A 14,490-nucleotide genomic window follows, 5' to 3' on the forward strand; every position below is an offset into this window, starting at 1 on the left:
CTAGCAAAGATTATCTGTATATTCCTTTTCAGGCAAGAACTTTATTGTCTCCCATTAACGTAAAACATGTTTCAAGCGTTTAGATTGGTGGTCAAACCAAGACATTAACAGAAAATGTAATGACGTTTCAAAATTGCTTTTTCATTGTAATACAGGTAGATCAATTACAATTAAACATCCCAAATCAGACACTTTAAAGTCTCTATATACAAAACTTTAACTGCAGAACATTTCAAATCATTCTGGTGGCACAGGGTTTTTTGCTCTAGTAAAATATAGTGACTTTGACCTGGAGAAACAGAGTTCTTTAGTGGGAAACTGATTTCACAACTGACGACAAACCAAAAAAAGTTAAATATACAATTACTATTTTATTGAACTTTCACTTGATTCAACAGCTAAATTATAGATCTGTGTCCTTCTGTACAAAGGAAAAAAAATGATCTGAGCAGGAGAGTGAAAGGATCAGCGGGTGAGAGTTTCTGCAGGTGATCAGAAACAAATTTGCTCCTTCTATTGTTTATTAACAGCCATAATCCAATATTTCAGAGTCACTGCACACGGTGAATCAGAAATGCGACCAAAATTAAAATTGATCTTCTGCTCATGATGTGGATGGTTGGGATCGGTGCTTCATCTTCTCTGGTTCAATCCTGTGAGGTTCTTCAGCTGTGAAAATGAGGCGTGCAGACATTAATGAACACAGGTTCCTTCAAAATGCAGGTTTCTGTCAAACCTCAGGATGTTAGTGAGATGGTACTTCAAATTTTTGACATTTATTCTGACTGAATGAATCTTTCTCAGTGCAAAATGAGTGCATTACACAGAGTGTGATGTGCTTCTGAGGTAAGAATGTGAGAGCTAAGAACACAGACCTAAGAAGGGCGTAAAGATTTAAGCATCTCTGCTAATCCTGTGACAGAAGTTATGAGAAGAGTGAATTTAAATGGTGAATATAAGACAAAAGACTCACTGTAACAGCAGCTCCCATGAGTCCCTGCACCACTGCTTCACCTGTTGACTGCACCTACACATCAAAGTGGAACACACAGCTTACGCATGGCTGAAAAAAAGGTTCAGGTGTCATATAAAGACTCATTTTTACATGATTTCTCTTAAAATGCTAAATCTCAGGTCTTTTATTTGTTATTATCATTGCTGGGCAATGCTGCAAAGCGATTAAATATGTGCTTCTGCAAAAGCATTCAAAAGAAGTCAGGAGTGAGTCTTTAACAATGTTTCACTCTCTACCTGTTTGGCTGTGGTCGCCATGTTGACTACATCCTGGATGCGGTTATCGAGGAAGGTCCAGGTGTCCTGGAAGTCTGGAGAGGAATCCTGAATCATCACCAGCTCTGTGGTGTTGTAGATGCCCGTCAGCGCCGCCCGCTTTGTGTACCAATTCATCTACAACAGAAAGGAGTCCTGCAGTTTTATTCCTAGTCCACATTTAGTTCAAGGTAAACTCAAAGTAAAACGGAAACAGTGGCACATAAAAGGTCAGCTTTAAAGAAGAGAACACAGAAAACTATACCAGAAAATAGTGCTGTGCAAAAGCCTTTAGATTCTTTAGATTTTGCCAGGAAAATGATTGCACTGATTTATCACAACATGCAAACTTAAATGTAAATACAGCAAGAGTCAACATGGGGCTGGTTAGTTAGCTGGAGCTTAGACAACATGTATGTGATATTGGTGATTTTGTCCTTGCACACAGTGTGAGAGCATGCGTTGCGTTCAAATGTAAGCACGACTGTAGTTTGTGTGACGGCTGCAGGTGTCAATAGTTTTCCGAGGTTACACCTTTACTGGAACAAACCAAATATTACCAATTACAACAAAACGTAAAACGATCACTCGTGAGAAGGCCGTTTAGCCTTCTTTTTCTCTTTGTTTTTATCTTGTTAGTTAAACAGTATCTGTGATATAACCTGCTGGCTGGAGAGATCATTCACCGTTTATATCCAAATGCTCAAGTGGCACCTGCCAGCCAATCAGAAACAAGTATTTTCACTGTACCAGCAAGGACAAAGTGAGGTGTTGATAGGGGCCAGTAACCTGGGAGGTGGCAGGTCGGACATTTTGAGGGTGGTGATGAAAGGGGGACAGGAAGCTATGAGGAGGAGGAGAAGAAGAAGAAGAAGAAGGATGACAGGATCCACTCACGTCTGTGGATCGGTCTCCAGCGTAGTACCAGATGTCGTCCATCAGTGTGGAGAGGTGCTTCAGGCTGTCGGGGATGTTGTGGGGAAGCAGCAGGAGGCTCATCGCCTGAGAAGACAAGATCAAGTAAAGCCTCCTGACCTGTGAACACACTCAGAAGCTCATATTCCCAGTGGTCCATACTGTACCTGTGGCCATATTTCGATGTAGGGGATGTACATGCGCAGTCTGGTCTCTACAGCATCTCTTATAAAATCTGCAGTCTTCTTTGGTCTGCAAGAGAAATCTGTCATTTTACATCTTTCACATATTACCTGTCCCGTTGAGTGTTTTATTTTCCAGCCTAAAGCGTAGGTGAGTAATTGACCTGAATTAAACCTGAGCTCAAGCTGAACCTGCACAGTTTTCCCAAAAGTATTCACTCATCAATCCAAATCATTGAATTCAGGCGTTCCGGTCACCTCCATGGCCACAGGATTAAAAAAAAAACATTTCATTGATTGATAAATTCAAGCCCCCAGAGGTTTGTAGACTGCTTCTACAAACCTTTGTGAAAGAATGCGTCGCTCTCAGGAGCTCAGTGAATTCCAGCGTGGTACCGTGACGGAAGGTCACCTGTACAACACATCTAGTCATGAAATTTCCACACTAAATATTCCACAGGTAGGCTGTTAGTGGTATTATAACAAAGAGGAAGAGAATCACAACAACATAGCCACAAAATGGTAGACCACGTAAAAATCACAGAGTGGGGTCGGCCGATGCTGAGGCACATGTTGCACAAAGGTCACTAACTTTCTGCAGTCAGTCACTGCAAACCTCCAAACTTCATGTAGCCTTCAGATTAGCTCAAGAACATTGCACAGAGAACATTAACGATTAGGTTTCCATGGCCGAGCAGCTGCTTCCAAGCCTTAGATCACCAAGCACAATGCAAAGCATCAGATGCACTGGTGTAAACTGGCACAGGACTCTGGAGCAGTGGAAATGTGTTCTCTGTACAGATGAATTCCATGTCTATAAATCTGACGGATGAGTCTAGGTTAGCACAGTGCAGACTTGTAAACTTGCCATTATTCTGGCAAGTTTACTGCAGGGAGGATTATGGTGTGGGGTTGTTTTCAAGAATTGGGCTCGGACCCTTAGTTCCAGTGAAAGGAACTCTTAATGCTTCAACACACCAAGATGTTTTAGTTCATATGTTTGTGAAGGCAGACGAGCGAATACTTGTAGCAATACAAAGTGAGCTGCTGTGTATACATACTCAGCCTGGCCCAGCTGGACCTGATTGTGTTGTTCAGCCAGGATCTCCGTCAGCTGCGCATTGCACTGAGCGATGAAATGTAGGACCAGGTCTCCAGATCCTTTCTCAAACATACCAGTGGAAGCAGAAGACAAACCCAGACTCTGGTACCAACACAACAACCACGGTGTTAACGGTGCAGCTTACATACGAACACAGGGCTACACGCTAAAGTCTTTGAACTACTCTCTCACCTCAGCGCCGGCTGCGATAGCTTCCATCGACCAGCCGTGCAGAGGGACAAACTCCAGAGCAGCAGTCAGGATTCGAGCCTGAAGCTGCTCCTCTGTTTCGTACTCCTCGTCTTGCTCCCCGCTCTGATCCTGGTAACTTCACAAAGACAAACAACAATGTGAGGCCAAGAGTAGCTCTACTACATCAGAAAGCATCTTGTAAAACTCTTGTTGAACGACAGGAGCGACTAATGTAATGATTACTGACCTGGCGTTTGGATCGGTAGACTGGTCGGCTGCTGGATCGGAAGCGGAAGCCGCCGCGTCCTGTTCAGCAGAGTGAGCCTGGTAGTGCTCATGGTAGGTGGTGGATGAGGAGGTTGAGGAGGGAGGCTTGTCAGATTTGGACTCATCCTGAAGCCTCAGCACTGCACAGTGGAAGCCTCGTCTTAGACTGCCACACTGAGGGTTTGTTGTTGTTGGTGCAGCCACCACTGGAGTACACAAATATATGGATTTACTTCCACAGATTCAGGCTCCCCTACATTTTTAATATGGTGTACTTGTTTTCTTGTTTATTTCTCGTAGTATCATGCTGTATCGAATCTCTATCGCCCGTCACTTTCCTCCCAGTGTGTGCTGTTGTTGTTCACACTTTTACCAAACTTTTAGAAAAATGATTAAATGTGACAAACCACAGTACAAAGTCTCACATTTACATTAAACTCAAGCTCAGTGAAATCTGTACAGTTTATCAGATGCTATAAAGTACTTTATTTCACCATCTTTTACACTTAAGAGAAATATTGGTGAGAATGCTGCACTAAATACTTGTTATTACTACACTCATTGGTCACTACATCAGCTGCTTGTTAAGGCAAATATCTAATCAGCCAATCATGTGTCAGCTATTCAGTGCATACTGGCATATAGTCAAGATGACCTGCTGAAGTTTAAACTGAGCATCAGAACGGGAGGAAAAATTACTTTGAATGTGCCATGGTTGTTGTGGGAGAGTATTTCAGAAACTGATGATCTGCTGGGAATTTCCCCAGACAACCACCTATAGTTTACAGAGAATGGTCTGAAAAAAGAAATTATCCAGTGAAAAGCAGTTCTCAGCAGAGAAAATTATCTGTTGATACCAGAGGTTGGAAGAGAGTAGCCAGACTGCATCGAGCTGATAAGACAGCAGTAACTGAAATAACCACTTGCTACACGCAGAAGAACATCTCTGAATGGACAACACTGGAAAAATGTTGCCTGTTTTAATGAGTGTCGATCCTCGTCTCAACAGTTCAGGCTGGTGGTGGTTTAATAAGGTGGGGGAATTTTCCTGGCACGCTTCTTGAAACCAGCTGAACACCATTCAAACACCAGCCTATCTGAGTATTGTTGTTGTGGCTGCTTCCAGCAGGATAACACGTCAAATCATCTCAAACTGGTTTCTTGAACGTAAAAAGGAGTTCACTGTACTCAAATGGCCTCCAGTCACCAGTCCTTTGGGATGTTGTAGAACACATTCATAGTTGTGCAGCAGATAAAGCTATAGTCTCTGTGTGATGCATTCATGTCACAACATGGACCAAAATCTCAGAGGCAAGTTTCCAGCACCTTGCTGAATCTGAACCATGAAGAATTAAAGCAGCTCTGAAGGAGAAATGGGGTCTAGCACAATGCTAGCACCTAATAAAGTGACCTGTCAGTATAGATTAACAAGCCCAAACTTAAAGGCAATCACTTACAGGAAAATAGAACTATGGACTTTATTTGTTTAATCATTAACTATTATATATATTTTATATCAAATTATTCCAATAAAATGCGGGCAAATTATAAAAAATACCCCAAAGTATTCCAACAGGAGCATTTAAAAAAAGGTTTGTTATACTAACTCAGTATAAATTAGGCTGTTTAGGTATCAAACGATTGATAGCTTTCATAGTTTAAGTATGTATTTCAGTGGAAAAATGTGCGGTTTGATACATTTTTGCAAACTTTAATCAACAAATACTGAAGCTTTACCGTAAATATACTCCGATAGGAGACTGCACCTGTGTTTCACAGAACTTTCAATGATAGAGGAAAAGGGAGCTATAATTAGAAGCTTCATTAGAAACGCTCAGACAGCTTGTACAACTGCAGACAGCACGCCCCCTTCCGGTGTAGGAACCTGTTTACCCTGCAGTCACCTGTGAGGTCTGCCCGGCAAACCTCCTAATAGCCCCGTTTCTGGAGCTACGCTCAGTTCCCTGTTGCTGATACCGTCCTTCATGGTCACCTTTGGCGCGAACAGCTAACGCTAATAAAACGCTCGTTCTAAAGGCGCTGATGACGCAGGCACATACAAGCGCTCTGGAAAACGTGTCCCCCGGCTTTCCGGTATAGTCACAAAACCAGCGGTGACCCCTTCTTACCGCTGCTAAGGCCCCGGAGTGCCCTTCCAGCCCGCAGACCTCTTAGCAGCGCCGCCATATCAGCTGCTCACAGCGGCGTCACCACCGCGCGACTTGCTCCCACAGCGGAAATCAGTTAGAGCATTATCCAGTTAGAGCATTTCAAAATAAAACGCCTGAATTAGTTGTGTATGTTTGTGTGTTTCTCATGTCTATGTCCCAGTAATCATAAACTTGGTCATTATTTTAGCTAAAATTTACATACAGAGCATTTAATTTCCCAAACGAGAACACTCTTTTTCAGTGTTTATACTTTTAACTCAGTCACGCCTGTAAATTACACTAAAACTAAGACCAATGAATTATGCAAAAAAAATTTAATTTTAATAAATTTAATAGTTAAAAACTGTTCCATGAAAAGGTTTGAAAAATATATTTTGGATTATCAAACCTACTGTGCCTAAATTAATTTATAATATAAAGTTCAGAAAGTATATAGTATGTATGAAGAACCTTTACATAGCCTGTGGGCCAGTCTCAAACACTTTACTTTGAAAATTGAAACCGGAAACACACTTTGACGTAATTGTAGATGAGTTTAACTGCCATCAGGACAGCAGGTAAGTCATCGTGTAGGCTCGGTTTATGTTTTGTTTCTTTAGTTAATTCTGCCACCAGAGGCCTTTTAGGAGAGCAGTAGACAGACGTTAAGCCTTTGATACAGCGGGTATCGGTGTACCGGTGGCTGCTTGGTGTTCACGCCGTCGTTAGGAGCTGATTACGGGCCTTTGCCGGTGCTGCGTCGCGCTGTTTGCTTCTCGGAGCTCCTCAAACACCGGAGTCAAGAACAAACTTCTAATTATTAGTATATCAAGTAAGCGGTTTTCTGTTTTGGAGACTTTAGACCAGGGGTGGGCAATCTCAGTCCACGAGGGCCGGTGTCCCTGCAGGTTTTAGATGTGTCCTCGAACCAACACAGCTGATTTAAATGGCTAAATTAGCTCCTCAACATGTCCTGAAGTTCTCCAGAGGCCTGGTAACGAACTAATCATGTGACTCAGGTGTGTTGACCCAAGGTGAGATCTAAAACTTGCAGGGACACCGGCCCTCGTGGACTGAGATTGCCCACCCCTGCTTTAGACACATCATCACTCATCAAACACATCTCTTCACTGTCACTTACTGAGCAACAGGGAACCTTCTAGACCTTTGTACGATAACATTAGAATAACATTTTGTAATTTGGCTCTGATTGGATCTGAAGGGCTTTTATTACACTCATTTCCACTTCACTTCCACGTTTATATTAGAATAGCTTAACATTAAGATTCAGACTTATATAAATACCTCTTATCTATCGTATTCTGGAGCAGTCACGTGGTGTATCTTCTTTAAGATTTCCTTAAACTTTCTCCTGATTGGTTCCCTTTCGCAAACAGAAGGTTTAGTATGTAGGTGGGTGGGGCTTCGGTGCTGACTTTAGGAGCTGTGTGCCTGGGATTAGAGAGAAGTGACATCAGAGAGAAGTTGTGCTGTGCAGTACTGCAAATTTTGACATTGATCAAGTAAATACAGGTAATCACTGCCAATACCAATATCGATACAGATATGTTTAACCTATAAATGCAGCTTATGTAGGGGAGAGAAGTGTGTCATAATATATGAGATGATTCAAATCAATTTACAACTTCTGAACACATTTTAATGACCACTAAATTGCTGTGATTTTTACTTTACCCAATAATTAGTTAATGTAAGAAAACATGCCTTTCATGTATATTGATACTGTGTTTTTAGGAAAATGTAAAATTATATCGTGCCCCTCTTTGAAGCACTTTGGGTCAGCTTCTGTTGTTCAAATGTTCTATAGGGTATGAATAAAATAACCGTTTCAGTCAATACAAAAAATTTCAGACATGTTTCACAGTGCACGTTTGAGGTATGCTTTTACCTCAAACCCCCAAGTAAGAGACAGGCCAGAGTAGAAGGTCTGCAGCCTTGCACATATGCTGACCTCGTTATTTGAAACTTTGGCAGGCTTTACATGTTGAGTCTTAGCTTACCTATCAGAAGACTTTGCATTTTTCTGTTATTTGACATGCAATAAACAAAACATCCTACTGACACGATAGCCCAGACTTAGACTGTACTCACACTGGGTTATTGTGTTCTGTTTTGTTTTTTTAACCAGTTAGATCTCTGCTTGCAGGCCTGATCTTTGCTGTGCTTTAGTTGTAGTGTGATTGCTGTGTGTGGCCCAGGACAGATCCCCCAAAGCTTCAACATCATCTACCACTGCAGAAATTCCTTTGTTGAGTAATTACATGTCTGAGAGGATGATGTGTCATGTAGGAGTGCTTGAACACAGTATGAGGTACCTGTGCTTTTGGTGAACACACCTTTAAAACTCATAGAACAGAGATGGCAGTTTAAAACAATTCCCACATAATTCAGTGGAGCAAAGTTCAAAAAGACTTGAAGCTTTAACCGCTGCCAAAGAGGCTCCTGCAGAATACTGAATCAAGACTCTGAGAGTTGAGTTCAGCACTGGATGAATCTGTTGTGTCTTAATGTTACAGACATGCCAGTTTGGCCTTTCTTGCAGCCTGGCTGGTTCATCAAGTTACAAACCTTGGGTTGAACTTTTACAACCTCCGCAGACGCCAAAACTGCAGTTTGAGGATTTCTTTTCTTTTCATTATTTTTCCACTGCTGCTTGTTTCTAATGAACAACTTAGCTTCGACCCGGCTGCTGTTTACAGAGTCAGAGAGTCTAAACAACAGCAGGAAGAAAGAGTTCACTTGCTGTTGATTTTCCCAGAACTAGAATCACAAGATTTACTTTTTTGTTTTTGTACAAATACATGTGGGATTTATGTTGTCATGGTGGAAGCCACAGCGGCATAAGGATGGAACGCTGCAGTAGTCATTACCTACACCTCCAACACACAAACTGTGATGCTGCACTTTCAGGTATAAAAACTTGAGTTCATTTCCTCCAGGAAATCATGGCAGACCTTGGCATCAGAGCAGGAGACAAAGTACTGCTGGTGTGGGCTCAGCCTTCAACACCTACAGCCCTGAAGCAGTACGCAGAGGAGCTGGGAGCGGTCGTCGGTGCGGACGGCAGAGTGGCGGTGGAGAACATGGAGAGGCTGCTGCTGTGTGAGTTCACCTGATCATTTCTTTTTAACGCATGCTCTGACTTAACCTCTTAAGGAAAACTGCTGAAACAGCAGCTGTAGACTGTCATCATCACCACAATCAACACGCATTAAATTCCCCTTCATCTCTGTCATGAGTTCATGTGTGCAAATGTCTAAAAATAGTCACAATTACAGTACTTATCTTAACTACTACTTAACTACTCGGGAGAACAGCTGTTAAAGAGAGGTGCTTTCTGAGGTGGCGGGAATTTAAAATGCACTTCATGTACCTGGTGCACACAGACCTGCCTGTAAGAGGTTATTAATGAGACTTGCAGATGAATAAGATCTATTTCTGAGTCGACAGAACTTTAAGACAAAGGAAACTTGAATCCACAAAGAATTGCCGTTTTCTTCCAGTGCACCTTCACACTGGGTCTTACTGTTAACCCACTTCCTACGTCCCACTTTGAACTCCTGATGAGCTCCATTGTGAAATACTTTAGTTTGCAGCGGTGAACAGAGCGTAGATCACATTAAATGTCTCCTCCTGTCCTCTCCTCAGCCTCTCATGCGGCCTCCACTTTCGACTGGGTGCTCTCTTGCCTTTTGGCTGACAGCTCCTCCATCCACACTTCAGAGACTCTAGCAGAGATAGCCAGAGTGCTCAAACCTGGAGGGCGGCTGGTCCTCGATGAACCAGTTACAGGTAAGAGACTGTAGTCCATTCATCCATTTTGTCACGGCTGGGGCGGCAGTCGTGTGGAGGTGAGAAAGGAGGATCCAAAAGCAGACAGCGGCGGAGGTGCAAGTGGGTTTTATTTAAGTGCACAATAACCAAGGTGTGTGCAGAACTGAACATAAACCTAAACTGTGAAAACTAATACAAAAGGAGGACATGGAGCGAGGAGCAGAGAAACACGGAATAACATTAAATACACGGAAGATTCACAGGGAAACACGGACGACGCGACGAGGAGCACAGGCAGACACACGGTATAAATACACACATCAGGTAATCAGGAAATGGCACACAGTTCCAGCTGTGTCCCCTCCTAATGGACATAATGAGACACAGACCTACAAAGTAAAGCAGGAAACACATGGACTATTTTACAACACAAACACGGGGACCCGAACGGAGCACAGAGGGAAGACACAGGTAGGGATAATAAACATGACGACCAAACCCAAAGAACTAATACAAAATCAGAATAAACTAGAAAATGATAATAATAAACTTAAAGCGCTGGGTCACCGATCCAGGACCACGACACATTTGCTGCTGGAAGATAAAAAAAGATACTCCAGATGTGCCGCTCAGCAGCTCCTCCTGAGGGATCCTGAAATGTTACCGAGTCTCTTGAGAGTCTGGATCAGACCCTGTGATCTAGTGTGTAAACCTCTTTCAGCTTCTAGATTTTCGCTCTGCATTTCTTTGCTCCACTTTGTTGGGCCAACATGGAATCCTTTTTTTCATTTATTAAAAGGTTCCCCCTGTTAAACACCTCCTGAAGTAGGAGCTAAGAGACCCCGAAAAAACAGGGTTCCAAGAACTTGAAGTGGTAACCACTGGCAATGCGAAGTGTTCAAGTGTCAAGTTAAACTCACTTCAGCAGCATGACTGAGGTGACTTTGAGTGAGAGCGTAGGACACTGTGGTTTGACACGTGATACAAGAGTGGCTTAAGTGTGCACCGTTACAGTGGAAACGCATTAACGACAGCAGTTTAGGTGTATTTATCCTCGGTGTCGATGTGTTTTAATGTGCTGAGTTTATCTGTGTTACAGGATCAGAAGGACAAAGTGTGAAGACAGCTGAGAAGCTGGTGTCGGCTCTGAAGCTGTCCGGCTTTATGTCAGTAACAGAGGTGAGTAGTTCACACTGTGGAGTAGAGGGACATGTTCCCCAACACCTTTAACTGTGTACTCCAGCAACATGCAACATTGTGAAGTTAGTTATGGGTTTAAACTCCTGGAAGCTTGTCTCTGTAAACAGATTTTGAGTCTCGAGCTGCTTGAACAGTGAAAAACATGATTGGAAGAAAGAAGTTGGTAGGAGTCTTTCACTTGCTGGCTTCTGAGAATCCCCTTACTGAGGAGGTCTAATAATTGTTAATGGTTTGATCTGATGGTTATTTTTGTTTCCTCATTCACACGGAGCATCATCATCCTCCTCCATCACATCCTATCCCTGCCATCCTCCTCTGTCATGTCCATATTCAACATCCTTTGTCCTGTATATCCACCATCCCTCCTCTGGATGTGTCACAAGGGTTTTCCCAAAACCTGCATGCCTTTTTTTCTTTTTAAATTTGCTGAGATTAAACAAACCGTAAACTTTGGGCAATATGGTACACTGCCACTTTCTTTCAGTGAAAGAGGGACAGGGAAAGCGCTACACTGACATGAAGCAACATCCTACCTTAACAAGTGCTGATTAATAAGGGAGGGCACGGTATAACTGCTGCTCTGAGTGTGCCTGCACATCCCACAGTGTCAGTATGAACATGGAGGAATCCTCAGTTCACTGTGGGTCCACCAGTTAAGCAGCGAATTTAGCTGCAACACGTTATTTCTGTGGGTCTTCACGTCACGGGTGAAAAAAAACGCTCCCAGCCGGTCGTATTCACAAGGCTGGATCCAGTCCCTGATGTTGTGCCATGCTTATATCAGTTTGCTTCCTCGTCATTCAGGTCAGCAAAGCAGAGCTCAGTCCTGAAGCGCTGAGCTCCCTCAGGACAGCCTCTGGTTACCAAGGAGACACCCTGTCTCGAGTCCGCGTATCTGCCTCCAAACCTGACTTTGAGGTGGGGTCATCGAGCCAGATCAAACTGTCGTTCGGGAAAAAGACAGCCAAGCCAGGTAGGCTTTGTTCTTTCTCCTGTTGTCTCTGAATCCACAGCTCACCGTCTCTGTCAACTATGATTTAATATAATTGGCTACAGATGCCAGTTTCCCTTTAGTCTGTAGAGAGTTGATGATGATAGGGATGATCCCTGTGGTGCAGGATATGACAGATTTATGACTCTAACAAAGGAGAAGTTACTGTCTGGGCATTAGGAATACTTTGTCTAATCCATTAAACGTCACAGGCGAGTGAAGTGCAAACAAGCAGGTGGTTCGTCACAAAGTAACCTCAGTATGTAGTTTTTTTGTTTTGGTTTTCTTAATGTGCTTTAAGAGTGTTAAGCTCTATGGTTATGGCACTGAGTTGTGCTCAGTTTAAAATCAAAGAAAATCCAACTGAAGAAACATGAAGTACCACTATGAAGTCAAGAACACGTTAGGAATCCGCTGACCAATTTGAAAAAAAACTTTAAAGACTATCAACAGAAGACGAGTGACTTTCTCCACTCTCTATACAGACACAATAATCCAGTTTGTCTGCGATCGCTTCTTTTTTTATGAATAGAGTAATTTTCATTTGGAGGAGGAAACTTCATTTCCTACTCTGTGTCTGTAGTCCTCACTACAGTAGCATTTAATTGTTTTTATTTTTTTTAAACAATGCTGCGTTTGCATCATTATAAGTGACAAGTGAGCTCTGTGAGTCTGTGAGCTCCTCAGACTGTCTGTGCTGTGAAGCTAATGTTGGTTAAAATGTGTGATTTCAGCAGAGAAACCTGCTCTGGATCCCAACACAGTGAAAATGTGGACGCTGTCAGCCAACGACATGAACGATGATGATGTGGTGAGTTTATACACCGACTGAAGCGCTGAGCCACGCAGACGTGACAGTTTATTAGGCAGGCTGAAATCATCTTTTAAAGAACAAAAATATATATTTCAGCAGGATGTAGTTTGTGGTGAATTACAGATTTTTCTGCAGTTTGCTCAAACCTGGTCTAATGCAACACATAAATGATTGTTATAGGTCTGTATTAAATCCTGGGCCGTTGAGTGGAAATGCCATGACAGGAGCTTTACAGGCACATTTCCTCACGCAGATGTTTCCTGATGTTTTTCTTGTCCCTCATGTTTATGTTCTGTGTAGGATCTGATGGACTCGGATGCTCTGCTGGATGAAGATGATTTGAAAAAACCAGATCCAGCTTCTCTTAAAGCTCCCGGCTGTGGAGAAGGAGCCGGCAAGAAGAAGAAAGCCTGCAAGAACTGGTGAGGTCTTCTTTAAATCTCACATATTTAGAGCGATTTAAGACGAAGATCTGAGCTTTCAGAAATGTCATGCACAACTTTTTGGGCTCATGCTCATTTTCAGCTCCATGATTTTTAAATTTTATGTTTGAGATGTCTGCATTAAGGATGTCTGCTCACACTGACAACATGCAGATCCAGTGTTAAGAGCAGTCTGAAGCCTGAAAGTTTGACTCACAGCGATCTGAAACTTTTGCATGAGCATGAGGGACATCATGTGATGCGGTGCTGTACTGTATGTTTGTGTAGCACGTGTGGGCTAGCTGAAGAGCTGGAGCAGGAGAGTAAAGGAAAACAGAAGACTGATCTGCCAAAATCAGCCTGTGGAAGTGTGAGTGTACACTGTCAAAAGCCTGCATTGGTTACTCATCCCTCCTCTGGTTCTAATAAAGAAATAATAATTATCTTTGTTCTGTTTGTGGCAGTGTTACCTTGGCGATGCTTTCCGATGTGCCAGCTGCCCGTACTTGGGGATGCCGGCGTTCAAGCCGGGAGAGAAAATCGTTCTGGACAACACCACACTGACAGATGCTTGAAACACGATTTCAGCGACCTGCACTGCTCAAACTTCAAGACATGACATTCCTCTCTTTTCCGACCCTGGAGACACGATTCCCTCCGGTTACACCCTGAGGAGCAGCGAGGTGCCTCACTGAGCCTTATTTTGTTTATTAGTCACACTGGAGTGACACAGGGGTAAAAATGCACTGAGAGTTTGAGTCCTGCTGTGATGAGATTTAAAATATAAACTCTCAAAATGATCAGTGCAATTACACCATACAGAAGTTTTTATTTTTTCCAGCTCTCATCTGTCAGCTGGATTGCAGTTGTCCATCATTGAAACTTCAATAGAAATGATTTATTGTTGACTACAAAGTCTGTAGTGAGAGCACCTTCACCTGAAGGGTTTCTAGGTCATCCTGAAAAGCTGACACGCTTTCTTTATTCCTTGTATTTAAACTTCCATTTACACCTGATCGCTAACAGCTAAAGAACCGAGTGGAAACAAATTGCTGTTTAAGATTTACGGACGCTGACATCGAAACCAAACGCCATTTAAACCGTTCAAATGAAGGGTCTGTATGTATGTAGAAGGCAAAGAAGTGTTGTTGTCTCTCTTTGTTTCATTGCAATAAACTAAAACCAGCCTTA

At 42.7% G+C, this 14,490-nt stretch overlaps 2 protein-coding genes across 3 annotated transcripts; one reads left to right on the plus strand and one right to left on the minus strand.

Moving 5' to 3' along the window:
- Positions 1–13: 13 nt before the first annotated feature.
- On the minus strand, positions 14–6,172 carry coq9 (coenzyme Q9 homolog (S. cerevisiae)). Its single transcript, XM_031742547.2, has 9 exons — positions 6,057–6,172; positions 3,908–4,133; positions 3,661–3,796; positions 3,428–3,570; positions 2,352–2,436; positions 2,167–2,271; positions 1,252–1,407; positions 974–1,027; positions 14–669 (listed from the first exon to the last, which is right to left on the minus strand). The coding sequence occupies exons 1-9, from the start codon at positions 6,112–6,114 to the stop codon at positions 634–636; spliced, it is 999 nt and encodes a 332-aa protein (XP_031598407.1). The 5' UTR covers positions 6,115–6,172; the 3' UTR covers positions 14–633.
- A 415-nt stretch (positions 6,173–6,587) lies between these two features.
- Positions 6,588–14,490, plus strand: ciapin1 (cytokine induced apoptosis inhibitor 1). 2 transcript variants are annotated; one of them, XM_031742548.2, is made up of 9 exons: positions 6,588–6,655; positions 9,038–9,200; positions 9,747–9,890; positions 10,972–11,051; positions 11,877–12,045; positions 12,798–12,874; positions 13,178–13,299; positions 13,588–13,669; positions 13,764–14,490. In XM_031742548.2, the coding sequence occupies exons 2-9, from the start codon at positions 9,044–9,046 to the stop codon at positions 13,872–13,874; spliced, it is 942 nt and encodes a 313-aa protein (XP_031598408.1). In that variant the 5' UTR covers positions 6,588–6,655; positions 9,038–9,043; the 3' UTR covers positions 13,875–14,490. The 2 variants fall into 2 exon arrangements, with proteins under 2 accessions (XP_031598408.1, XP_031598409.1); XM_031742549.2 differs by lacking the exon at positions 6,588–6,655 and adding an exon at positions 6,662–6,909.

This window comes from Oreochromis aureus, linkage group 7 (assembly GCF_013358895.1).
Source record: "Oreochromis aureus strain Israel breed Guangdong linkage group 7, ZZ_aureus, whole genome shotgun sequence".
Classification (NCBI taxonomy): domain Eukaryota; kingdom Metazoa; phylum Chordata; class Actinopteri; order Cichliformes; family Cichlidae; genus Oreochromis; species Oreochromis aureus.